General features: G+C 37.9%; 1 protein-coding gene across 4 annotated transcripts in view; it reads left to right on the top strand.

Moving 5' to 3' along the window:
* The window catches only part of Cd46 (CD46 molecule), a 34,293-nt gene extending 17,285 nt beyond the window's left edge, over nucleotides 1-17,008 (top strand). For 3 of the 4 annotated variants that reach the window (XM_075989547.1, XM_075989545.1, XM_075989546.1), the window contains exons 6-12: nucleotides 1,625-1,807; nucleotides 4,030-4,077; nucleotides 7,157-7,198; nucleotides 9,216-9,251; nucleotides 9,668-9,728; nucleotides 14,347-14,469; nucleotides 16,381-16,553. In XM_075989547.1, the coding sequence (XP_075845662.1) occupies nucleotides 1,625-1,807; nucleotides 4,030-4,077; nucleotides 7,157-7,198; nucleotides 9,216-9,251; nucleotides 9,668-9,728; nucleotides 14,347-14,469; nucleotides 16,381-16,402 (515 nt within the window). In that variant the 3' untranslated portion in view covers nucleotides 16,403-16,553. Of the gene's footprint in view, nucleotides 1-1,624; nucleotides 1,808-4,029; nucleotides 4,078-7,156; nucleotides 7,199-9,215; nucleotides 9,252-9,667; nucleotides 9,729-14,346; nucleotides 14,470-16,380; nucleotides 16,554-16,598 lie in introns of those variants that run through there. The other variant, XR_012912136.1, reaches the window with a different exon arrangement.
* The last annotated feature ends 9,077 nt before the right edge of the window (nucleotides 17,009-26,085 follow it).

Here is a 26,085-nt window from a genome sequence, read left to right as displayed (position 1 = left end):
TAGATGCTTAGATGTTTTTGTTGCTGTTGTTTTGCCTGTTTTTGCTGTTTGTTATTTTGACATAAGGTCTCACTATGTAAACCCTGGCTAGCCTAGAACTTACAGAGATCTTCCAGGTTCTGCCTCTTGAGTGCTAGAATTAAAAGTGTATGTCACCAGGACTGGTGACTAATACAATTTTTAACAAATATAAAAAATTAGTAATTTAAAGTGCATTACCTACTCTTAAGAAATGAAAGTAGAAATCCACAAAATCTGAAAATTATGCAAGATACTTCTAAATAATCTATAGGTAAAGAAGTTAGCAGGAAAATTGCAAAGTGTGTGAAATGTGTAAAAATGAAAACAGCTTCTCAGAATGTCAGGACTTGCCAGGGTTCACCTGAAGTACACTTCCTATCACAAAATATTTGTGTTAGAAAAATAAAAATTGTAAATTAGGGACCAAAGGACCTAGTCCTAGCCTTCCACTATAATAATCTAAAGAGCAAATTAAACTAGCAAGTTGCAAGAAAGTACAGCAGACATCAATGAAGCAGAAAAAAGAAGAACAAGAAAAATAATAGAAACCAACAGCTGCATTTTGGGAGAAGATGGATAAATTAGATAAAACTGTAGCCAGAAGTATATGTGTGGGGCGGGGGGGGGTAGAGGGACCAACATTAAGAATGAGAAGGAGCAGGTGGTAGTGATGCACATCTTTAATCCCAGCACTCGGGAGGCAGGGGCAGGCAGATTTCGGTGAGTTCAAGGCCAGCCTGTTCTACAGGAGCTAGTTCCAGGAGAGGCTCCAAAGCTACAGAGAAACCCTGTCTCAATAAATAGATAGATAGATAGATAGATAGATAGATAGATAGATAGATAGATAGATAGATAGATAGATAGATAGGGAAAGAACAATGATATAATTAACCTATAAGTTTTTAATCAAGAAAAAATTCTTCGAGACAGAAGCATTAAAAATAACTGGACCACTTCTATATAAACCAAAGCTGAGAACTTTCCCAGCCAGCCTATGAGAATTGCCAAAGTGGGGCTGGAGTGACGACTCAGCGGTTAAAAGCACTGGCCCTCTTGCAAAGGACACAGGTACAATTCCCAGCACCCACATGGCGATTCCCAGCTGTCTCTAACTTTGATTCCAGGGGATCTGGCATCTTCCTGCAGACAAAAGCTCAATGCACATAAAAAATAAAAAAGCTTAAAACTGCTAAAGGAAGCACTGGACTGAAAAAAAAAAAATGGTACCAGACAGGAGCTCAGGTCCCCAGGAATGGGAAGAGCACTTGAGTTTAACAAGCTGAACGTGATCTGGTCTCAGCTGCTGTTCAGTTTATACCTCACAGTATAGGATAACATATAACATCCATAGTGCCTAAACTAGCAATTTTTGTCCCTCTCCCCCAATTCTTCTAGTAGACTATGAATCAGTCTAATGGATTGTGACTAATTTTACTTAAAGAATGGGGAAGGTATTATTGTGAATTTTTGAGGGATCTATGTGCTCATATTTGGAACACAAAATATGTTATTTTAACTCTGAGTTGTAATCTTAAAAGTTTCAGAAAATTGATATGAAAAATAAACCAGATTTTTATTAAATTGTGATCAATTCTCTTTTCAGTGGTAAAATGTCCATTTCCACTACTACAAAACGGAAGACAGATAGCAGGATTTGAAAAGAAATTTTCCTATGAAGCAACAGTGACATTTGAATGTGAGGAGGGTTTCTACATGAGGGGCAGGGACACGGTGGTCTGCAATGCTAACAGCACTTGGGAGCCTCCAATCCCAATATGTATTAAAGGTATAAACGATGTCTCATTTCCCTTCTTTAATTTCCCTTTTGTTTGTTTGCTTATTTTGAAATTTATTTCATTATTGTTAAATATTATGAAACCTGAAAAACAATAATTTTGGTACATAGCTCAGGCTTATAATCATTCCTGTGCCATATATATGACATAAAATTCTGCTGTTGTGATTTTTGTTATTTTTGGGGGGGATTTTAGTTTATTAGAGCATAGCAATATTCTCTTAAGTGCATTTCAATATAAAAAGTGGATTGCAACATTTTTCAGAGTAAATTGAATCCTGGTTATTGCTATATAATTAAGGCAAGAACCAAAGGTATGACTCATGATAGTGAAAAGTAGTAACTTATTTTATTTGCTATAGTCCCACACATGAATAGGAATGTGAACTTAGAAAAGGTATGTCCATTTTAAATGTGTAATTCCATGTGTCAAATGAGCTAGTACTTTTCTTATTGTGTTCAGGATGTAAGTGGGATGCCCTTAAAGGACTTACCACAATACCTGGTATATGGGATACTCTTAAAGTTAGCTACATAGCTTCTCTACTTGCATCAATCTTAATAAAAAGGAAGGCCCTTGGCTTCTGTTTGTTGCTGTTTTCTGTATTCAGTTTTGCTACTTAATTCTTTTTTTTTTAACCAAAATGATTTGCTTACACTTTTGCTCCTTATCATGTTAGACACAGTTCATTTCCTGAACTGTGGTCAGTTTGGGGGTGAAAATCTCATTAGCCGTTTTGTTTAGGATCTTGTATATACCCAAATGGGCCTCAGTCACAGTACTCCTGCTTTAGTTCTTCAGTGCTGGAATTATAAGCATGCACTATGCTCAGGTTTTCAGTTTTTCTTAAGTAGTGCATATAATAGAAATTTGTGCTGCCTCAAGAATGAAACCTGCGTTTTCCATTTCCTCCCCACTCCCCTTACCTATTTAAAACATGTGTTCGTTATTTTTGTCTTTACCAAGCAACACTGACAACAGAAAGTAGATTTCTTAACAACCAAGAGCTAGGAAGCCTCTCCAGCTGAAGTGACATAGGTTTTCTAGAGCCTCCCAATCAGCTGCTGTTAAGCATGGAGAAGTTTCTATGATGGAGGAACCATCATTCCCACTGCAGAGCTCCTTGCTGTGGTTCCAGCTGATGCTCTGGAAGCCACCCAGGGTGGTGGAAAGAGCATCAGACAGGACTGACTGTGCACAGTCCTACCTTGACTCTGCCTAACCAAACTAACTTCATTTCTATGAACTTTGGATTCCATGTTGCTTTAACAAGGATATTGAACTCAAGTAAACCTCAATTACTGGTTCTAACTTGTTTAAAAAATATTTTCTGTCTTCTTAATATTTTAAAGATTTGAGAGATATGAGAATTGTAGATGCTCACTTGCTCACCCAGTGATTAGAATCTCTTTTTTCTTCTTATTTTTTCTTTTGAGACAAGATTTTCACTATATACTAGAACAATCTGTGTAGACGAGGTTGGCCTAGAACTCACAGAAATCGCCTGCCTCCCAAGTGTTGGGATTAGAGGCATGTACTACCATGCCCAATTTCTGGAGTACATTTTGATATTTTATACAAGAACCTGACATTTCCAGTAGCTTTCTTTTATATCTTAGCTGAGTTTCTGTTGAAAGGAATTTTTGAAAGAATTGACAGTAAGTACTTGATAAAATATTTATGAAACACTAATTCAGTTTGCTATTTGAAAGACAAGATATATAAGAAAAGGCTAGTAAAGAAGTAAAACTAAGAGGGATCCTTCTGTTAAAAAAATCTTGGTAGAATTGTCTGTCATTTTTTATTGCCCATAGGGAAGCGGCAGCAGCAGTAGCCTGTACTAGTGTTATGGTAGGTCTGATGGTATGTGAAAGTGGAGAGATTACGGTGCCCATTGTATGGTATCTGACTTGTTAGGGTGCATATGTTTACCTTGAACACATTCTCTTTATGATTTATTTTTAGTTACATTCTAGGATTTGTATTTGTAAAATGCAAAGCTGTAGTGAAGATTCTTGTACACAGGTCTGTGCAATTATATATGTAGATCAAACATATCTATAGGCTAGGTCTCTAGTAGAACTATAAAGTACAGAAAGTATGTGTACTCTTTATTTTCATATGTAATCTTTATAAAAATTAATGTTATAATTAAATTTATAATTTTATATTAATAAGATTAATGAATTGATAGACTCTATTTTTTTTTTAGGTCCTAAGCCTACTTATCCCACCAAGCCTCCAGTTTACAACTACCCAGGTTTGATAATTCTTTATCCTACTGATGGAGTTAAGAGTTCCATGAGATATAGATGAGAAATGGTGTCTTGTTTTGTCATTTTTTCAGTTTTTAATAGGTTGAACTTTTTAAAATTACATTTTTAAAGCATCCTTTGAGGTGGGGATAAGGTGGATCACTATTGATGCTCAGGCATTCAATTCTCATCTCAAATAATCTTTGCCTTTAGGTTCTTGCCACTGGACCCAATGGTCATTTATTCATATCCTCTTTCCTTTTTTTCCCTAAAATATTTTAATTTACATACATCTGGATATAGATTTATTTTTATAGATTAAAAGTATATAAATAATGTTGTGAAAGTTAATTGCTACTAATATTTTAGGGTTATTTTTTATTTATTTTTGTACATCAACATTCTATTATTTTTCCTTTTTCCTCATTATTTTATGTGTGTGTGTGTGTGTGTGTGTGTGTGTGTGTTTGCATATATGTGGATGCACACATTTGTGGTATATGCACGTGTTTGTGGAAATCTGAGGTTAATGTACATAAAATCACAGGTATTCCAGCCTTCTTTCTCGTTTGGACCCTACCCATTCCTGCACCAGAGTTGTATTTTTAAAACTACAGTACTCTTTTTTTTAATATTTGACTTTTTAAAAATTTCTAGACCATTCATGTTAATCTTGCAGTTCAACCAGACAATTCTTTGCCATTACACACACAGACATTCTTGTGCAACCAGTTCTCTTTCATTATCCCTAACTGAAACTTCCACTGTTAAATGAAGACTTCCTGTTCCTCCCTCTCCCAGCACCTGTTGCACACTGTTTTCCTTGCTTCCCTACATAACTTTGTCCATTCTAAGTATTTCCTGTACCTAGATCATGCAGAATTTATCCTTTTGTGCCTTACTAACTTCATATAACTCTGATCCATGTAACTTTCATCTCTTTCTAGGACACTTATATCTGAATAATATTCCATTTCTTATAGTGCCTCATTTTGCTTATTTGTTCATTTTGGTAAATTAAGGTTGCTTTATGTACACCTCCTAGCTATTTTGTACAGCTGTTTTGAGTATGGAGTTAGACACCTATTCCACTTTTAATTTTTCTGGTGTACAACAAGGAATAGAACTTTTAGGTCATTAGGTGATTCAATTTTTCTTCTTCTTCTTCTTCTTCTTCTTCTTCTTCTTCTTCTTCTTCTTCTTCTTCTTCTTCTTCTTCTTCTTCTTCTTCTTCTTCTTCTTCTGTCTCTGTCTCTGTCTCTCTGTCTCTCTCTCTGTCTCTCTCTCTGTCTCTCTCTCTGTCTCTCTCTCTCTCTCTCTCTCTCTCTCTCTCTCTCTCTCTCTCTCTTTCCACAACAGCTACATGATTTTATAGTCTTCACCACATTTCTTGCATCTCCATTCTCAGTTGTTCTGGTCTTTGTTTCATGTCGTTTTGTTTTGCTTTTGTAACAAGAGCCATCTGTCTGTTTTGTGTTGCTGTAACAGAATACCACAGATGAGATGATTTATAAAGGACAGAACTTATATCTCTCATGGTTCTGGATTCAGGGAGGTATGTAATGTCAAATTCCTTCTTTCTGCATCATAACAAGCCAGAAGGAAGAGAGAAATAAGAGAAAAAGTATATGCCACATGGGCAGACTCACTCCTACAATGAACCCAGTCTCTAGATAATGGCACAACACACTTGTGCCCTCATCATCTCAATACCCTTATGTCAGCAAGAATTTCTACATGAATTTTGGAGAAAGCAAGCATTCAAGCCATAGTACTAAGTTAGTATATGCATGTGTTTGTGGAAAAAGATATATTTTCATTAACTTCTTCAGATATTTTGTTCTGCTGACACCACTGCTGATGACCTAGGGAGAGGCAGAACAGCATGGAGGTGGGAGTGTGGGAGAAGAGTCTCCTCGTCTTCTAACAGCTAGGGACCAGAGAGAAACAGACCATGTATAACCTTCAGAGGCATGCCCATATCCTCCATCAGGTCCACTTCCTAGTTGATACCACTTACTAATACTGCCATCAAGTTACATGTCTATGAATGGACTCTATTAATTTAATCAGAGTCTTTAAAATTCCACCAATTTTCAATGGCTGGGTCCGTCAGTTGAGTATCACACCTTCAACACATGAGCTTTTGGGGGATGCTTTGTATGCATACCACAACCATGTGTTTCCATGTATTTATCTCTTAAATCATTTACAGCAAAGTTTTGTAGGCTTCTCTGTGTAAGTCTTTTATGGCCTTGGGGTTATTCTTTGTGTTTTACCTTTTCTATGCTATTGCAACTAGAGTTGTCATAATTTCCTTCATAAAGTATTCATTGTTCTTTGTGTGTGGATTTTGTATCCTGCAACTCTGCTGAACTCATTAGTCTGTCTACAGAAAAAGCACGTCATCTGTGGCTGAGGCTGTAGCAAAGTGGTGGTAGGGTGACAGCTGAGCGTGTTTAGGCCTGGGTTCAACACCCAACAGCACAAGAAAACAAAGGTCACTCCATTTTCAAACATATATTTTTCTTTTATTCATTTTCTGTTTTTCTTACCTAATTGCTTTGGTTAGATTCCAATATCATATTGAATACAAGTGGCAGACCTGGGTACCCAATCTTGTTCCTGATTTTAGAGGGAAATTTTCTAATATTTCATTATTGATAATACTAACTGTGGGTTATTTTTATATGGGATTTATTTTGTTGAGAAAGTTTCCTTCCACTTCAGGTTGATAACTGAATTATTTATTGAGCCAATTCAATATCTTTAATTTTAACTAGACTCTCATAAAATTTACAGACTAATTTTGAGAATAAGGAAATTTGTATGCTACGATATATTATTACTATAGGGAATATTAGTAGACAGGAAAAAGCTAATAATAAAAACATAAAACTGTAGAACTTTATAACAATACTCAAAAAAAGAAATATTAATGGGACTTATAAGAAAAATGAAAGCTTAGAAGTTTTTATACATTGGTGAAGAATAAACTTGAGAATTTACAGGATTTTGATTTTTATTCTTTTATTTCTCTGTTTTATTTTACTTAACCCATTTTTCTTTCTTTTTTCCCCCTAGGATATCCTAATCCCCGTGAAGGAATATTTGGCCAAGAATTAGGTTATTATTTCAGTTATTTATACCCGTGAAGTATGAAACATTAACAGTTTACATGGAAATATCATACATTTAAGTTACTGCGAGTTAAAAAGAAGCATATCTTGTCAGTAGTACTAGTTGACATTTAGGATTGCTTACTTGGGGCTGACACCATGACAGATGTAAGTACTACTGTGTAGAGTGACATGGCGGTAAGTGCAATGTTATAAAAGGGCCTCAATATAGGAAAATTAGTTGGTTGAGGTTAAAGTATATAAATCACAACTTGCCTTCCATGTGATTCTCTTCCTATTTGTGTCTGATCTACATAGACCTTAAAGTACTATAAGTTGGATTAATATTTTTGTGTGTGAAAGATTTGTTTAGCATAATTTATGTAGGCCTCAATTTATACAGTACACATTAAACTAAATCAGGTATAGTTATAACAGCTAAAATTCAGTGAAATGTAGACATAATGAGCAAGACAAAAAATCTGCTATGTTTATTTATTAGACTAGATTAGTAATGATTTTTTTTTCTTAAATCACATTTGGCTTATTATGGGAGATTGGATCTGATAAACCCACGATAACTTGAAAGTGTACTTAGCGTATTTACCTAAAGATTATCAGAGATATTCACATGGCTAAAGTTTGGGTTTCACTCATGTGATTCTGCTTCTGTAGGAACTGTGGCTTTCCACTACTGCCCAAGATCTAAGATAAAGTTCCATGTCATTGCTAACCCAGGCAAAGGTCAAAATTTAAAGTTCAACATTGGTTTCTGCTGAGTATGCATCAGTGTCTTTCCAATGTAAAATGAAAATATTCAGTCAAACCATCAGTTTGTGAACTGTCTTAAGTATGGAACTTTAGAAGAAAATACATTAGACATAAATACTCCCAAAATGTAAGATTTTTGTAGAATTTAATGTTCTCTGGTAACCTAGTTAGCATTAGCTGTTAATTTGATACTTCCTGGAGTCACCTGAGAAGGCAGTGTCAATTTAGGGATTGCCCAGATCAGATTGGCCTGTAGGCCTGGGGAAAGGGGGATTGTCTTGATTGTTGACTTATGTAGGAGAGTTCAGCCCACTGGAAAGCACCATTCCCTGGGCAGGTAGTTCTGCACTGTATTAAGAAAACTAGCTAAGCACGAACCTTGCTATCAGTCTAGCAATAGCCTTCCTTCATGGTTTCTGCCATACTCTCTGAGTGGTGAGTGATTTCCCTGCTTAAAGGTAATGCTGCATGTATACCTGGCAGGCCTGCCATCAAGTTCTTTTTTTTTTTTTTTTTTTTTGAGTTCCTGTCCTGACTTTCCCTCCGTGAAGTATAAACTGGATGAATTATTTTCTCCCCTATATGCTTTTGGCTGAAGTATTTTCTCTCATCAATAGAAAGAAAACCAGAACACCCAGTTAGTCATTATGCTTGTTTAAATTCCTCTGCATAACTCATTGGTGGTCTGCGACTGAACTCTATCTCCACCTCTTAGGCTATACTTCCAGAAGGGAAGGTCTTTGGTATTTAAGATTAGTTATGGGGGTGGCTGTGAGGGTGTAAGGAAGACAGGAAGGGCCTGATAAGATAGAATATTTGTAAGAATTGAAAATAGTATTTGTTTAATTAATTTATTGAAGCTTATGACATTCTACAGATCTACTTTTCAGGGGAATGGATTTCTTTTAAACATTATAACAAATTGTAGGAAGCATACTGGACAAAATCAAATAGAAGATAATATATTGTGTAATGATTTTCCTCTATTTGGTGAATTCTAATCATTCTGTAATAACCTTTACTAAACAACGTGATGGAGCAAGAAAAAATAAACCACACACTAAAAATTGAAGTTCACAAGTTGGACCCCAAACCTGCAAATGGGCTTACAAGTGTTCTGTGATCAAAATGACTTGGGTATTAATGATTGTGTTCAAAGTAGATAAATGAACATTTATTATTCTCTTAAGTTTAGATTATCTGAACTAATTTAGAGACTTCTAAATGCTTGCCTTCCTTTTTTTTTTCCTTAGATGCATGGATTATTGTTCTGATTGTTGTTACTTCAAGTAAGTAGCCCACATTTTTCACTGCTTAAATCCAATTGTTTCTGTAAAGCAGTGTATTTTTAAAAGTTTTTAAACTTGAGATAAACTAACTTAGGAAACATGGTCTTTTATGTATTACCCTTTGCTAATTTATATTATTTCATATTCTATGTCTACTTAGAAGTAGCCTGTAAACAATGATTGTGAATGTTCATCCTAAGTATGCTTTTGATAATATTTAAAATTCAGATAGGACTCTCTGACTTTCTGTGAACTACGATTCCAGGGAGTTGGATTTAAAGAATAAAGAGTGCAGATGAAATCTAAATGCATAACTGGTTATCACTGAAAAATAACTGATTTATTTCTTCTGCTTAGATTTTGAATCTTGGCAATCATTCTCAGTGTTACATGCTATTTATTTTCCTTTTCTTTAGTTGTTGGACTTGTTGTAATTTGTCTCATCATACTCAGATATCTTGAGTACAGGAAGAAAGGGTAAGTATTCTAACTGAATCGGCATCTTCCTCATGCCTTTGTGCCACTGGTTTGTCCTCTGCCCTGAGCACCATCCTTATAAAGCATGCTTGCAGTAATGTGCCCTGCAAATTTCATTTCTTTGCTAAAACATCATTGCAGCAAAGGATCTGTTTGAAGTTGCTTTTTTTAGCAGCTGTTATGACTACAAGAAAGTTTTCTATGGAACCTGAAGTTTAAGTTACTTAGTGAAGAAAGGTCATTATGAAGTTTTCCCTGCCCTAGGTAAATCCTATTTCCTAAGTTCGAAAGTGGCCAAAATTAAATTTGAAATATTTCAGTGTGATATTCACTTTAAAATCACTGAAACTTTTATGATAAAAGCTTACATTTGTCTTACTTGGCTAGTGGTAAAAAGCAATGTAAGGGTCTGATTTCTTTAGAGAATTATTTACTAATGTTAATCACTGTGATTGAGACCATCACCATTTGATTTCTCTCTTGTTCTCCTGAATTTTTTTCACAATAGATTAGTGAATGAGCTAGAAGTAGCTGAAGGGCTAAAATTCACAGGGCATTGTATTATCTTTTATCTGTGTTCTGCCTCTATAAAAATTTAAACAACGGTGGATTAAAACAGGAAAAAATACAAATACATAAATTTAAAAGGAATAAGGATTTAGAAGAGATGGGGTATTCAGGGTATGTACGTAGGTGAAAATAGGGATTCAAAGTATCAAAATTAAATGTACAAAATTTATATATAATGTAAGATTTGGAATAAAACTTATGACATGGATCAGATTAGTGCTTTGAAGTTTCAGATAGAATTTAGATAATTTCATCTTCTTTCTTCTCATTTTAAAAAAGCTCTGAGCATATCTGAGTGTGTGGATATGTGGTCAGGAGCAGGATGATGTGGGTGGTTTCATTGTCACCCAGGGCCTGGGCTGCTGCACATAAAGATATATGGATAAAAGGGTTTGCTGCGTGATTCACTGTCAAACTGCAGCGTCCATGATGAGATTTTTCTTTTTCTCTCTCCTAAATTTTATTTTATTTTATTTTATTTTGGGGGAAGGTTGCAAGGACAGAGGGCGGATATGAAGGAAACGAATGGGATTGATATGCATGATGTGAAAGCCACACAAAAATAAAAAGCTTAGTAATAAAAATTAAAGAGCTCTAAAATCATCCCTAATAAATATAAGGCCTTGTTTCATGTTTCCTCTTAAATTAATAATCTGGTTTGGGCTATTAAATAGAAGTATATTCTTGTAAAAGCTCAATCTTTTTGTTTATATTTTTAAAAGTCATTTTTAAATAACTCAAATAAAAACATCATAGGGCTAGACTGAGGAAGTAACACTTGGCCAGTCCCAAGCCCTATACATTTTAAATGATCTTATATCCATTAGTATAGCCATTTTGAAGTTACAGAGATTTGCTTGGGGTTTTGCATTTTCTTTGTCAATCACGTTTTTATTCATTTACCTACCAGGCAGGGGACTGTAACAGTTAAAACTAGGAAAGCAAATTCTAAACTTTTAAATATTACTCAATTGTCTGTTTTATATGCCTGTAATTCCTTTATTTGAATCTCAAATCTCGTATTTATAGGATATCTAATAATAACATTTGACCTATCTATTGGTTACATGTCTTTAAACTAGATTGATAAACAATGTCCATGGGGAATGCTATCAGTGGTTTTATTAATATGCAAGGTTTACTTTCCAAAGAAAGTAAACAAAGTAACTTTTCATTGCCTTTTTTGTTATTGTTTATAACATCACTCCATAAAAATTCATTATGGAGTCTTAGAAATATTAATATATTAATATACAGACTGTACAGTTACATGTAAAGTATCTTTTAAAGCTAAGCAATTGCCTAGTCTTTGTCCTCACAAATAATAGTGACTTGAAAATCTAAAAATAATTTGCTTTGTCATTCTTCTTGTTCATATGTAATACTACTGTGGTCTAATAGAAAATTTAATTTAAAAAATATTTTCGGAAGATTATTTGTTTTTAAACAGTGCAATGCCCAGAGTAGGGCAATTTCCAAGAATTGTGTAGGAGGAATAACTCTTAATTACTTTTGAGCTAAAATATAAAATGTATTGATAGTCTTTCAGGATATACTTTGCCTTTTTTAATTACAAAAGCCCAATATAATATATGATGATTAAATTAAAAATTAGGATCTTCCCATGCTTATCACACACAAGGCATTGGATCAGTCTCCAGCAAATAAAAAAGTAATTTAATTTTCAGAATGCTTGGCTTCAGAACACTGAAGCCTGTATATGGATGTGTGTGGAGTTTTCTGTTTTTCGTTTCAGGGAATTTAACTCACTATGTATCTCTGGTTAGCCTCAAGCTCGTGATGATCCTACTGCCTTACCTCCCTAGTGATATTATTTTGTCCCTAAATTTACTCTCCCAAGAAGTCAGGTGCAGACGATACTTCTTTGTAAGCCCATGGATCACTTGATGCTCTGGGATAGGTCTGAGACCTACTGTCTAACCCAAGGGTGCTATATGGTCCACTGCAATTATCCATGGTCAGTGTTGACATTTTTAAAAACACTGTCAAGTTCATTGTCATTTTTTTCTTTTCTTTTCTGGTATTTAAGGTCATTAAGTGCACCCCTCCCCCATAGTGAGAAACACACTATGCAGAATAGGCTGGCCTCCAACTCACAGAGTTGCCTGCCTCTGTCTCCCAAATGCTGGGATTAAAGACAGGCACTACTATGCCCAGTTGTTATATTTTTTAAAGATTTATTTTTTATTTTATGTGTAGAAGTGTTTTGTCAACATATATGTAAATGTATGTTCTTTTATTTAAATTATTGTACTATCTTCTTAATCCATAACCTTTCTACCTCAAAGTGGCTTTCACTGTCTCTGAGTTAACAAGAATAAATGCACTTCTTTTACCCTTACTTGACAATCAACACAGAAGACTTTTGTGAAAAAAATGTTGATTTTCCACACACAGAAATCTTTCAGATCTGCAACAGACACCAGTTGGTGTCTTCTATTTAGTTCAATTCAGATCTCCTATATACTCTGTTTTCAATGTCAGTACCAAGCTCAGTCCTTTCACCTGTGCTTTTGACTCACCAACTATAAACCATGGTCCCCACATCTCTTACTCGATTAATTTGCTAGAATGACTCACAGAACTCAAACCAGTGGGAACTGCAGAGGAAAAGGTATGTGTTAGAGAAGGAAGGCTCTGGAACTCCTGGGGGAACTCCTCCCAGAAACTTTTTTGTCCCATCTGGAATCTCCAAACCTAATTCTTTCTGCCTTTAAAAAAAATCATGCTTAATTAGATCATTTAGCCTCCCTCCCTTCTCCATGTTGGGAGGCTGGACGCAGGGCTGAGTTTCAGTCCTTTAGTACTGAGTAGATCTTTTCTGAAGCTTCTGAGAGGTTCCAGCCATGAGTTTATTAGCACACAAAAGTTTAAAGATATTAAGTTGTCAGCTACAGAACGGCAGTAAAGACCAAAAATATGTATTTCACAATATCACATTGCCACTGTAACTTCTTATATAGACTATAAAATGTGTAGCTACTTTTCTATTTTTAGGGGAAAACTGAAAGAAGGCATAGACGTCCCCAAATTTCTGTTAGAGTTTTTTTAAAAGGCTTTGATGTAACAAATATCTGTGCTGACTTGAGAGCACAATGATCCTTCTCTAGCTTCATCAGAGTGCAAACAAAATAGCCAAAAAGTTAAAAGTATTCTATAGTTTTGTTTATTGACTCTCAGGTATAAGAAAAGGTAAAATTTGGGCTGGGATGGTAGCTTACAAGTCATACAAGAATGAAGACCTTAGTTTAATCCCCAGGACCTACATAAAAAGCCAGGTGTGGTGGCACATGCTTGCAATCCCAGCAATGGGGATGCAGACATAGATAAATTCCAGGGACTTGCTATTCAGTCAGCCTAGCCTGTCACATACACAAAAGAATAGGTCAGGATCGACATAGGTCTCAAATAAGTCCATTTCCCTCACCAGTCTCCTTTCTTCACTAATTCTCTCCTCTTGGAAGTAACAAACTGCTTGACTCTCATCTTACAAGTACTTCTAAACCACAGATGCTTTTTGTTTAAATGTTTTCACTTGTGACTCCCTCTCCCCCATATATGCATGATTTTCTTTACTTTCATCCCTGGAGAGGTAAGAGTTATCCCATTAATAAAAATTATTTGCAAAACTCTGAGACTAGAGAAGCCTGCATACCTCCCTGAAATATTTACCAAGCACTGTGTACACACCACGATCAAAAACATAAGAAGAGTTTCTTTCTTTTCTTTCTTTCTTTTTTTTTCTTTCTTTCATTTCTTTCATTTCTTCCTTTCTTTTTAGGGTGAGACATGAACATTTGAAATATTTTCTAGTTCACAGACAATACAATAAAAACTATTGTTTTTTGTGTATCTTGGGGCTGAGAAAATATAGCTCAGTGGTAGAGTACTTAACTAGAATGTATAAGGAACTGTATTCCATTCCCACAAGGGAAAAAAATGCCTATTTTCAAAGTAAGTTTGTGGAACTTAATTTCTGCACGTAGTTAAATTTATTTTGATGCTGTCCTTATACCTTGTCTTATAGGAAAGCAGAGCTGAAAGCTAAGCATTCCACTCACCAGAAAAAGTCAGCTTCAACCATACGATCAGAGAAAACTCCATCAATGATACAAACTCCAAGAAGCAATTTGTCTGCTGCCTCTAATATGTAAGTCGCAGCTTTCTCTGCCATGCATGCGGTTATTGGGCCGCAGTGCTCACATTTTAATGTGATTGACATTAAATGCCTGCCGTTGACACACCTTTAAAATGTGTGTGAATTTTGTATAGAAAAAGTGTCTGGTTTCCTTTAACTGTCATTTATATTTCAAAGCATGTCAATACCATATCCCAACTGACTTGAGGTTGATAAATTGTTAATTTTATAATAATGTGTAACTCAGAGAAATATAATTTATAATGAAATTACATTTCAGGCTAACATGGTAAGGAGAATGGTAAGTTTGAATCTGCCTGGCTATGTAACAAGACCTTGTTTTTAAAAAAATTACATGTTATTTGTTTGAAAAAGAGGATGAGGGGGCTGAAGAGATGGCTCAGAGGTTAAGAGCATTGCCTGCTCTTCCAAAGGTCCTGAGTTCAATACCCAGCAACCACATGGTGGCTCACAACCATCTGGAATGAGGTCTGGTGCCCTCTTCTGGCCTGCAGACATACATGCAGAAAGATTATTTTATATATAATAAATAAATAAATATTAAAAAAATAAAGAAAGAAAAAGAGGATGATTTTGAAGTCTTTAAATGTTAATTCTTAAGATTTCTTTTTTTGACAATTCTAAAATGTATTTTCTATATGCTTTATTATAAAAAGCCTTCATAAATGCACGTACCCCTTCAGCTCTGATCCATTAAAAGGACACTAAAAATTCAGAATATAAGCCATTTAGAAATCCTTAACTAAGACTATTAATAGCAAAACTACATAAATGTTAGTTGAGTAAAATTCTACTTTTCCCTGACAACTTCAGTGATTTAAATAAATTACAACTTTGATGTGTGGCAATTGTTAACTGTTTTGAACATCAATAAACCAGCCAAAGAAACACTACTAAGATTTCACAGCTATGTGTCTGCTTCTGTAAAAGGCCATATGGCTGTGACACCCATAACAAGAATCTACAATGTGAACACTGTAGCCTTTTAAAGTAACGCTCCACTCTGAAGTTCTGGCTAATCATGACTTTCATTAAATACATACGTCTTTAACCAAGCCATCTATGTTGTTTGTAAAGAATAAATTCATCAAATAACTTCAAGAATGTGGAAAACAGACACTGCATATTGCCTTTATCAGAGGAAGCCTTTCCTTAACCCCTCTCCTGAAGGCATTCCTGCTGTCAGCTGTGCTGAATGAGCTCTGGAGTAAGTCATACTCAAGTAGAGCAAAGCTTGGCCTCCACCAGGCCCCAAGCCAGTGGCTCTGGGGAACTGAGAGAAGAAACTGCCATGCCCAATTCGCTGTCCTTCCTAAGGTGTGCTTTACATTTAGTAAAGCTTTGTCCTGGGAAGACTGTGAATACAAACTGAAACTGGGTGAAGGTGAATCCTGTTTTCAGTATAAACACCTGCAGTCACTCTGAGTAACCCCCACCTCTTATGCCCTCCAAGTAGATACTCTGGGAAGATAATATTTGAACAAAAAAACCAAAAAACCACCCAGAAGCTCTGGATTAAGAAAAACTGAAGTCTGTAATCATTTTCACACATTTTAAAAATGCAGGCTTATACTTAGGCCTGGTGGTATACTTATAATCTCAGCATTAAAAATAGACAAAAAGATAGCAGGTTAAAAACAAATTACTAATTGTTTAAAAACAAGAAATGGCTTTATTATTTTTAAACTTAAAGTATTTTTAATCAAGTATTTTTTAATATTTACTTGTATAACATGCTCTGCTTCAAATTTAACCTTCAAATTTTTATTTATGAGATGTATAAATCTATATTTTATCAAATAATTTGTCAGTTACATAAATATATGAAAAGTGTGTTTTGTTTTTAAGATTGTCTAAATGATAAAGGCATAATTGAACTTAAAAATGTTTTTTTAACTTCAGGACTGCAGCTGCAGGAAAATGAGAATCTCCATGTGTGGAAGTCACTACTGTTCCATCTTTGAAAATTGGTTCTTCAAGTCTGGCAAAAGTAAAATTATATATTTGAAGGAACTTCATTGATGGTAATGTGTGTGTATGTGTGTGTTTCTAGTGTAAATAAAATAGGGTTCTAACTGCCATCTGAGTGTTAACCTCTCTACTGTCTCCTCACATCCCAGCCCCTCCAGCTTACCAAGGGTTCAACACAGCCCTGAGTGCCCGTGTCCAGAGCAAAATGTTCAGTGACGTTTCCTGCTGGAAGAAGGCCATGTTTCCAAGCATGACACCAGACCTTCTGATTACAACTCTTTTCCCTGTACTTCACACTTTCATTGCACATAATGGCTGTGCATTAGCACACATCTGTGCCTTCTACACTCCACTGTTACCTGAAACGTTCAACATCCTCTCCAGATCCATGTTATCTCTGAGGCCAATGCATGTCCTATTTGTCCTGTGAAACTCTGACTCCTCAGCTCTTAATCTTTTATTGCCTAGCCTTGTTTAGCCACATTTCAGACTCAATATATACATGTCTAAATAGAAGATGTAACTTTCATATCACTTTAATGCATTCAGAGGGCTCAAAAAGCAAAGTCAAACAATTAAAAACCTGACCTGTGTAACTAATAGGATTTGGTTTTCTTTATGCAAAAATAGTTCTTGCTGCCTTTGCAAATATGAAGTAAGCCAGACTAAGGACAGGCCAGTGTTTCTCACCTGGGGCTGTCCACTGGCCTCCCCCAAGTTTTACTGACACTTGAGCACTACCTCAGTGTGCTCTCTTATTATTAATTTGAAATGAGGCCTGAAAACAGGAAGTCTTAATTTCTCTGATTTTAATTTGCCAGGTGAGGATGAGAACCTGTATTAGCAATTTTCCGGCCTGATGGTCAACTCTCCATATAAACTTATAAAGAGGGTAAAAGCTTAAAGAAAATCACAGTTTAATTTTATTTATTAAAAATTTTCAAAGTCTTGAATTTAATGTTCATGGGTTGGGGATGTAGCTCAGCAGGAAGGTCGTTCAGCATAACGAGACCCTGGATTCACTCCTCAGCAATGGGAAAAAAAAGTCATTAACAGATTATTAACATAATCTTGTTTGCTTAGAAGTCCTGATGTCTGTCAAAAGAAGCAATGATAAACTGCAATTTTAAAATGATAGTAATATTTATGACTAATATCAACACAGAATGAACACTAGATTGACTAAAGCATTTTAAGCCATTGACGTGAGACTCTAGCATATTTTAATTAGCATAAAATATAGGGAACTTTTACTGTAACCAACAACAAATCTTCTGAATTATGCTAGAAAGACCTGGGGGCAAAAGGAATTTGGAACTGCCCTTTAAAGTAATTTTAAAGTTTTAGGGACATGAGCAATTCTAGTGTTCCAAAGCTTGTGATACCAGACAGCTAACATTTTAACCAAGACTAGATTTTACATATTTTAATAATTTGCCTTAAGAGCAGAATTTAACAGCCCACTAACTTTTAAAAGTGATTCAGAACTGACTGAATCTGATACACGAGTAGGTGTCCCTGTGTTCTGGCTTTCTAGGCTCATCCAGAGGTTACATTCAAGTCCCTCCTATGGACTGTAGAGGATCTGACAGTCCTCTGCCCTTCTCTGTGAGGTTGTCATTGCTGGAACTCCAGAATCATTAATTGTATTTTAGAACAGGTAGAACACTAGTTCTCTTCTGCTTTTGGGAAAGTAACAATTTCTTACTTCTTAATATAGGAAAAATATACTGGGAGAACTGATGTGAACACACAATTTCCCTTCTTGCTTTCATACAGCAGGTAAACACACTGCCACACAGATAATGCAGGAAAACTACCAACCTTGATTCCTGATATGACTGGACAAACCCAATAAAACTCGAGACAGGTAGTAGGACTGATGTGAGGAATAAGAAATGATTTTAGCTCTGAATATTGTTATACACTGCAATGCTAAGCCCTGTGTTGAACCACTAGAAACAAGAGCTCTGATGTTCTGATATCCGATGGTATTTGGAGCTTGTGGCTTCACTGGGAATTCAGGGAATATCTAATGCTTAGGCAAACACGTTAAGTATGGTGATTGGAAAAATTAAGCATCTGATTACCTACCTCCACTGCCACATCTCAAAAAATATTAAATTTGTACTTGAGGTGAGCTTCAACCGTGAGAATTCCTTCTGAAGGCTCCCAAAGCAATTTGCTTCTCAAATTCTGATGTATAGGTTTATCACATTGTGATCTTGTTAAAAGGTGAACACTAATCAGCGAAGACAGTGCAACCAATGAAGTAAAATGTGACCCTGCTGACCTCTGAAGCTTGAAGAGAACAAGCCAAACGATGCAGCATATTTATAAACCAACCAAGAAACCCATTATTCCTTCATATTTCTGAAGGGTTTGTGTCTGAGAGTACCTTGATTTCAGTCCAATAAAAACATCAGATTTCTGCCATATAGAACTGTTAAGAATGTGCATGTTAAGACATCACTTTTGTGCTCATTTGTTAAGGGCAGTTACAGGAAATTTATGCACCAACATAATAACCGGAAGCAAAGAACTAGGACCAAAACAGTATGGCCTTTTCAGAAATGACCAACTAAAATAGTACTTCCTTACAGGGATAGGACCCAAGGATCACTCTTTCAGTGACCAAAGCTATGGCAGCATGCTACTGGGCTAGAATATGCCCATATATAATATATTAAAGGAACTATCTTAGGCTTCCCTAAAAACTATGTACATATTAGTGTGCTAGCTATTCCTGAAACTATATGCCAGTTTCCAAATAGAAGGCCTGGGCCAACTTCTTTTAAGACGCTCGGGTTCAGACTTAATTCGTTTGCTCTACTAAACTGGTTGCAGATCTTTCTTCCTCCAGTTAACAACAGTACATTATATTCACTTCTAAAAAAGTCTGGTAAGGCTTAATAATGCCTCAAAGAAAGACTTTCTACCTGGGTTGACAGCATGGTTTTATAAGCCTGTTTGAGGAGGGTACTGCCAAAAGCAAAAAAAAAAAAAAAAAAAGTATCCTGCATTAGCAGTCAATTATGAAAAACTACCCCAGACTGACAATTTTATGTAAGCATTCAAGATAAAAAAAAAAGTAAGTGTTTGAGAGGTGTTCTAGTTTCATTTTGCTTCTCAGAACTTCAGGATATGAAACTGTTTAAGCATTTGTCTTTGCACTTTGATACTAAATTCTATATCACTTATTTAAGAACTAGAATCACGACCCAGGCGTATTTTAATTTTCCAATATGAATTTATTGGGAACTTTGGACAGAACAACAACAAAAAAAAGGCTTAATGTTTAGTTAATACCGTGACCCAAGTTGTCATACTTAGAGGAGGTGCGGTCTCCTAGTTTCATGGAGAAAATTAAACAATACAGCTGAGGGACTTAGCCATTCCCACCACCACATCCTGAGACTTAGAACATAGATTCTTCAATCAAAAGCTTGAAATAGCTCTGCAGCTGCAGGATGTATCGTAGTCACTGGGAAGTCTTTCAAGCAAATGCTCCTCCATTCACCTCCCAATTCCAGCACAATAGGCAAGCAGCCATCTGGGGTAAGACTACTGGGATGTGGCCTCAGAAAAAGCTTCCTGGGCAGCTGATTTGCCACCAGTTACTGAAACCCACTGGCTTGAAATGATTATTCTGCAGATAGCTTCGTAGTTAGCTATGCAACTTCTATGGAAGGGGCCACCTGCTTTCTTCCTCAAGGTTCTCCAAGCATAGACCCTGCCCCCTCCCCATGCTGTCAAATCTCTGAACAGTTTTACAAAATTGTCTCACCGCCTATTCAAGGGTTGAAATAAACTATCACCCAAAAGTAGAACTCCATCTGCTACAAGTGCAACTGAAATCAGCCTGCTCCCCTTTAAGGGCCACATGACAGTTTGGTTAACTAAGTTCCCTGCAGCAACACTGACAGGAGGAGGGTCAGAGTCCACAGTTCCTTGGAACCAAGAATAGTCTTCCCATTTAGTAACATCCCTCAGCCTAGAGCTCCCTTATGTCTCTGATCGTCTTTCACCTTTAGAATTTCATTCCTGTCTTAATGGCCTTCATTTTTAATGTTTGTCTACAGCAACCAACTTCTAATTCTTTATGACTGGCACAGCAAATTAACTTTCCAGGACCCACTTCTCATTGTCACAGAATTATGAATGGAAAATAATAGATTAAAAACACAGACATGATAAATTGAATATAGCAAATTATTTATTAAAGCCAGGATGCATGAACATACTCTTTCCTCAAACATGGTTCAGCAGCAACCAGTTTATAAAATTCATAACAGTACCACATGTCAGAAATTACAACTGTGGATATCAGATAAATTACAAAAATTTAATTTTAAAACCCTGTTATCTCTAACTTCTGCTACCACATACATATGAATTAAAGAAGTTAGGAAACTGTGATCTTCCTTTTCTGCTCTGCCTGTGTAGGAAACGACAGGCTGCTGCTGACCAGACACCACGAGGCTCTGAGGCTGGTGCTTTTCCCCCTACATCATAACCGATTTCAAATGGTGCTAGACAAAAACAGACTCTGAACACCAGGAGAAATCGGTCAGCCTGTGTAAGAGATGGGCCAGTGGTGGTCTTCAGGTCTGAACCTCATGGCAGACAAGTGACAAGTCTGACGTCAGCTGTGCTGCAACCACGACTGAGTCCTCCAGGCATCTTCCAGGTCCAGGCAGGCCGTACTGATGCGGGTGGAGCACCCTCCCCTTCCCTGCTACAGTCAACACCCAAAACATCGCTGGATGATGAGCAGTACAGGTCAGGTCCAAGCCACCCTCCCCCTCCCATGAAATGATGGATAAATTAGATCCCTCCCTGCCCCGATCCATGCCCTTGCATTTATTTTAAACAACTTTCCCATTATCACTGCCTCTAAACCAAACAAACTCAAGAGCAAATTCCACTATTCCAAGTCTTCCCTTGACATCTTGAAGGAAAGAGCCAGTCCTCTGTAGTCTAACCTCTGCTGCGCTGCAATTCTTACTCCTAAAACACTGATTTCAAATGGTGCTAGATACAAAGATGGAAAAATCTAAGCCACCATGTGAAACCAGCTTCCAGAAGAAGAGGATCTCGCTGAAGAAGGCGGAGAAGTGCAGTCAGAAGATCCAGCCTCAGCTCTGAGAATCATCTTGCCTGTCAGACGGACAGCCATACAATGCTGCTCGTAGCAGCATCAGAGTCACAGCCAACATTTTGAGCAGACGAGACCAATGCAAAGCTTACTCCCTGTATGACTTCACATTAGTTAAAAATTATTATACACAATGAACTAAAAGAACCAAGTCCGTTACACGCATGTACATCTGTAATGTCTTGAATTTATGTAGTATTTCCCAAGATGCATAGTGGCATACATTATATCACTCCTTTAGGACAGTTACCTATGAGATGGTAACTACTGAACACAAGTTTAGCACCTAAGTCAGGACAACTATTCCATGAGTATTATTCAAAAAGAGCACATGTTCCTCCTTTCCATCCCATGACCCCATAGGCTGACATTTTGAATTAACCCAGAGTAACTTTAAAAGCTGGTATCTTATTATGTAGATACTCCTCTAACACAAAAATAAGGTAAGCTTTTAAAATTTATCTGAAAATAAGATTCACAAACTGTGTTCCAAATTGGACTGCCTCTTTGCTATGTTTCCTCTGATGTCACAACACAGAGAAAAAAAAAAGACAATAGAACCGTATGTTTTGGTCTCTCCAGCAACTCTTTTTGTCCTCTGGATATAAGCTCTTCCTACAGTTCCTGACTGCTATAGGGTAATTTTTGAGCAAATATAATGTGAACATCCAGTGTCACAATACTTAGTCATTCTAAGAGTCCAATGAAGCAGGTATTGTTCTGATGTTTGCACAAGAAACTGTAGACATAGAACCAGATGGACTAATGTCTGTATTCCTGTTCTACTGCTTCTGCTCGGTCTGCTCTGTGTGACTGTGATCTCCTTTCCCTTGAACTGAACTCTTACCAAGACTGGGGAGGAGAATTTACTTCAGGCAATCCGGATAAAGTGAAAGAAACTCACTGTCACACATGCTATGTCTGGGTAAAGATGAGGGCACATGGTGTTGCTACTGCAAGGGGTCAGGTAGTCTAGGAGAACCTGCTTTTGCTCTATTGTACCACGGTGCCTCTGTCCTGTCTAGCAACAGGGAAGTTGATGGGAATGAAGCCTACCAGTAACATTGATAGGCTTAGCTTCTAAGAAACTGAGCCAGGTAGAGGACCTCCCGGGGGTTCTCCAGGGTCTCAGCTACAGAAGAGTGCAGGCAAATCTATATAATGAGTTCCAGAGTGACAGCGATACTGGTTGCCAAAATTAGGGCCTTGTGAACGAGATGATAGGTTGTAAATATATCACATGGCAGTTATTGACAAGGATCAAAACCCTGTAAATGAAGGGGACAGATGAGATTTACATGTGATAATACTCAGCTCTTCTGATTTTCATTTCAGTCAAATTTTCTTAGCAACTTCCTATTGCTAGAATCCTCAGTCTTCTTCCTCTATGTTAAGGAGAGATATCCTGCAGGAATCCAGAGCACACCCTTCTCCCAGAAGTCTCCGCCTCTGCTGTTACCTCCTTGGCTACTCTCCACCTACTCCCTCAGCTGCCATCCCACTTGTCCTGTCTCAGCTCTAGAAAGCTTTCTCCTAGGTTAGCCCAGTTTGCTATCAGTTAGAAAACAAAAATTTCTTTTGGTCCTCAGCATGGCATAAAGCTAATGTCTTTCTTCCTACCCAGTAAGTGAAATGCTGCCCAGGCCCAGGGGAGATGCTATGCTTGGTAAGGGGAAAGTACCAGTGAAGGAAAAGGTAAGGTCTAGGGTTCCACCCTTGGACTGCAAACCCTGTTTTCTGGTAGATAAGAACTACTGACAGTATGGTGATTTAAACACGAAGGAGGGAAATAAAAGTAGTCCTAGCATTCAGACCCTTTGTCCATCCGACTCCACTCAGGACTCAGCACCCCATAAAAGCATTGTCGGCTGGGCAATGTCCCTTTTCTGAAACAAGGTGGTGATTCTTCATTAGTTTGGAACAGCTAGATGACTTGATAAAGGCTCTAGTTTTCTGGCACCAGGCCTGAGAGTCACCTGGATGTCTACGGCAGCAGCCCATGAAACAGTGGGCTGCTAGGGCTCTGCTCTCAGTGAGAGCAATGGGATCTCCCTCCTCAGATAGCTTCAAGTAAACTTCAAGCTACAAAGTTTGATGGGGCTGTCTAGAAAAGAAACCACCCTTCCTCACTTAGCAGTACTGAAAAGGTCACTGAGCAGGAAAGAAGTCTGAGATACCACTCCCCAGCCTCCATCTGTTCCTGTTCCTATTTCACTCTGGAGGTCATTCTACCCATCCATGACAGGACACTTCTCGGGCAAGGCAGGGGCCAGAGGGGCAGAGGCAAAGTCACTCCTTGTTAAATTAGAACACCAACTTGCCTACATGCTGAGAATAGGCCCCTGCCATCATAATGAATGGCTTTAGTGTATTCATCTGTAAAGAATAAGCGAATAAGCTGGGAAAACTGCCCCCCCCCCCTCTCTCTCTCTCTCTCTCTCTCACACACACACACACACACACACACAAGAGTGCTTAGGAAGGAAATAGCCAGAGGCAGCAACAGCATGCAAGAGAGGTACTGTAATCTGGAAAAATTCATATTTTGTCCAGAGATATACAAAATTAACACAGAGAAAAAACAACCCATGCAGGTCAGACAGTACAACTAAAGGTTATAAACACTCTTCATGGGCCACTGGTTAAAAACAAAGATTAAAAAGTGGCTAAAAACAAAGATTAAAAAATGGTCTATGACCATTGCTATGATCTTTAGAATCCTGAGCCCAGAACAGAACCCAAAAGAATGTGGGAAGAAAATCCGTGGGAGGGGGAAGATACTTGCCAACCTCACCCTGTTGGCCCAGCCTGTGCTGTCTGATGTGCTCACATGCAGAACGTGGGAAGGTTCCAGCCAGGCAATAGCTTCTCCTTCCTGACCCAGCACTGGGTGCTGAGTCACAGTTATATGCATGAGAATTCCAGCCAGCGTGGGGGAGGGTGCCAGAAGCCAGCCATCCATTTCTTGCCTGCCTCTGAAGACTGATTCAGGGCTTCCCACCAGTGAGAAGAACTCATCTTTGGGAGGGGAGACTAGGGAAGGTCTGAAGGTCTTTTTATAAGAAAAGGGAACATCTTACCTCCAAGAGAGACTGCATATGTGAAATGAACAGGCTGCCTGGCTTCCTGTCACTCTCAGCAGTAGCCTAGGCCCAGCATCTAGGACATTTTGTCTCTGGCTGTCAGGGTAGGTAGGGAATGCTGCCAACAAGCTGTGGTTAATGAATCAGAGGAAAGGGTAAAAAAAATGAGGGATATATGTTGAAGATACATGGGTAAAGGGGAATTTGGAGCTTGTTGGCCTAACATCCGTGACTACTGATTACCATAGTGGGCATAATATCCTTGAGATTCAGTGTGTTCCACAAGTGCCTGCTTGGGTAACCAAGGGAGAAGCAAGGGCTTCAGAAGCCCATGGGGCCAGCACTGGCTCTCCTGGCTTCACTAAGTTAGAGATGTGGAGACCAGCCACACTCTAAGACAGTGCATGGTACTATGGCTGCCTTCTGGGATGAAATACACATGGTAGGGAAGGAGGAAAGCAGGGACCAAGTGAAGGCTAAAGTGCAATGTGCTTCCCTTGTGGCAGAGGGCTTTGCTCTCATAGGCAGGAGAAACACAGCCCAGAAGCATTTTTATGGGAGCTGAAGGTTGCACAAGAGGAAAGATAAGCCTACCTGTGATCTCCCAATGCCTACCATAAAGTTCATAGCCCCAGTCCTACACAGTCCACTCCCTTAACACTCCGAAATGGCCTGTATGGCTCAGTGGAGGATTCGATAAGGACAGGTCAGGGAAGAGATAGCCAAGTCTAACTTCCCTACCTCATCCAGTCAGGACGGGTTAACTCCTCCTCCTGCCAAGAAGGGGAGGATAGATACAATATCCTACTTGGTACCATACTCACTGGATCATGTGTCTACTCTGGGTTCCCACGAATTCTCTGCAACAAGCCTCACTCTTCCTGTGGAGAGCAAAACACTCACAGAAGAAAGCATTTGTTAGCCATTCTCCTCAGCACAGCCTTAGGCAGGCACCAGAAAGCCAGGGCGGACTAGTGGTAGTTCTGCCCAGTACCTGGGCACACACTTGGCAGTATACAGGCTGGAGCATACCACTGTGATGTATATGTGGCTGCACTGCCCCAGGTCAGGGGGGGGAGGCTGGGTTTAGTAAAGATATGTCTGAGCTTGTAGGCAATACAAGCCCCAAACCCTATTTCACCTTTGGCAGGCCCAGCTAGTAGCAGCACCTATACTGTTATTCTAACCCTTTTCTGTTACATCCTCTGTCTGCTAGTCTCAAGAACAATGAGAAGGAGGAGGTGGGAGGAGAAGGAAAGGGGTGCGAGTTAGAAGAGGCAGAGAAGGAAGTTTCACAGTCTAGTGCATTCCCATCAGATCAGAGGGGAACATACACAACTTCCCCTTTACAAGCCCTTTTCTGGACTGGGGGATAGCTGGGCAGGGCAGGCATTC

The sequence above is a fragment of the Microtus pennsylvanicus genome, chromosome 10 (assembly GCF_037038515.1).
Source record: "Microtus pennsylvanicus isolate mMicPen1 chromosome 10, mMicPen1.hap1, whole genome shotgun sequence".
Classification (NCBI taxonomy): Eukaryota; Metazoa; Chordata; class Mammalia; order Rodentia; family Cricetidae; genus Microtus; species Microtus pennsylvanicus.
The sequence above is the reverse complement of the archived record's forward strand: the minus strand, read 5'-3'. Positions and strand labels throughout refer to the sequence as shown.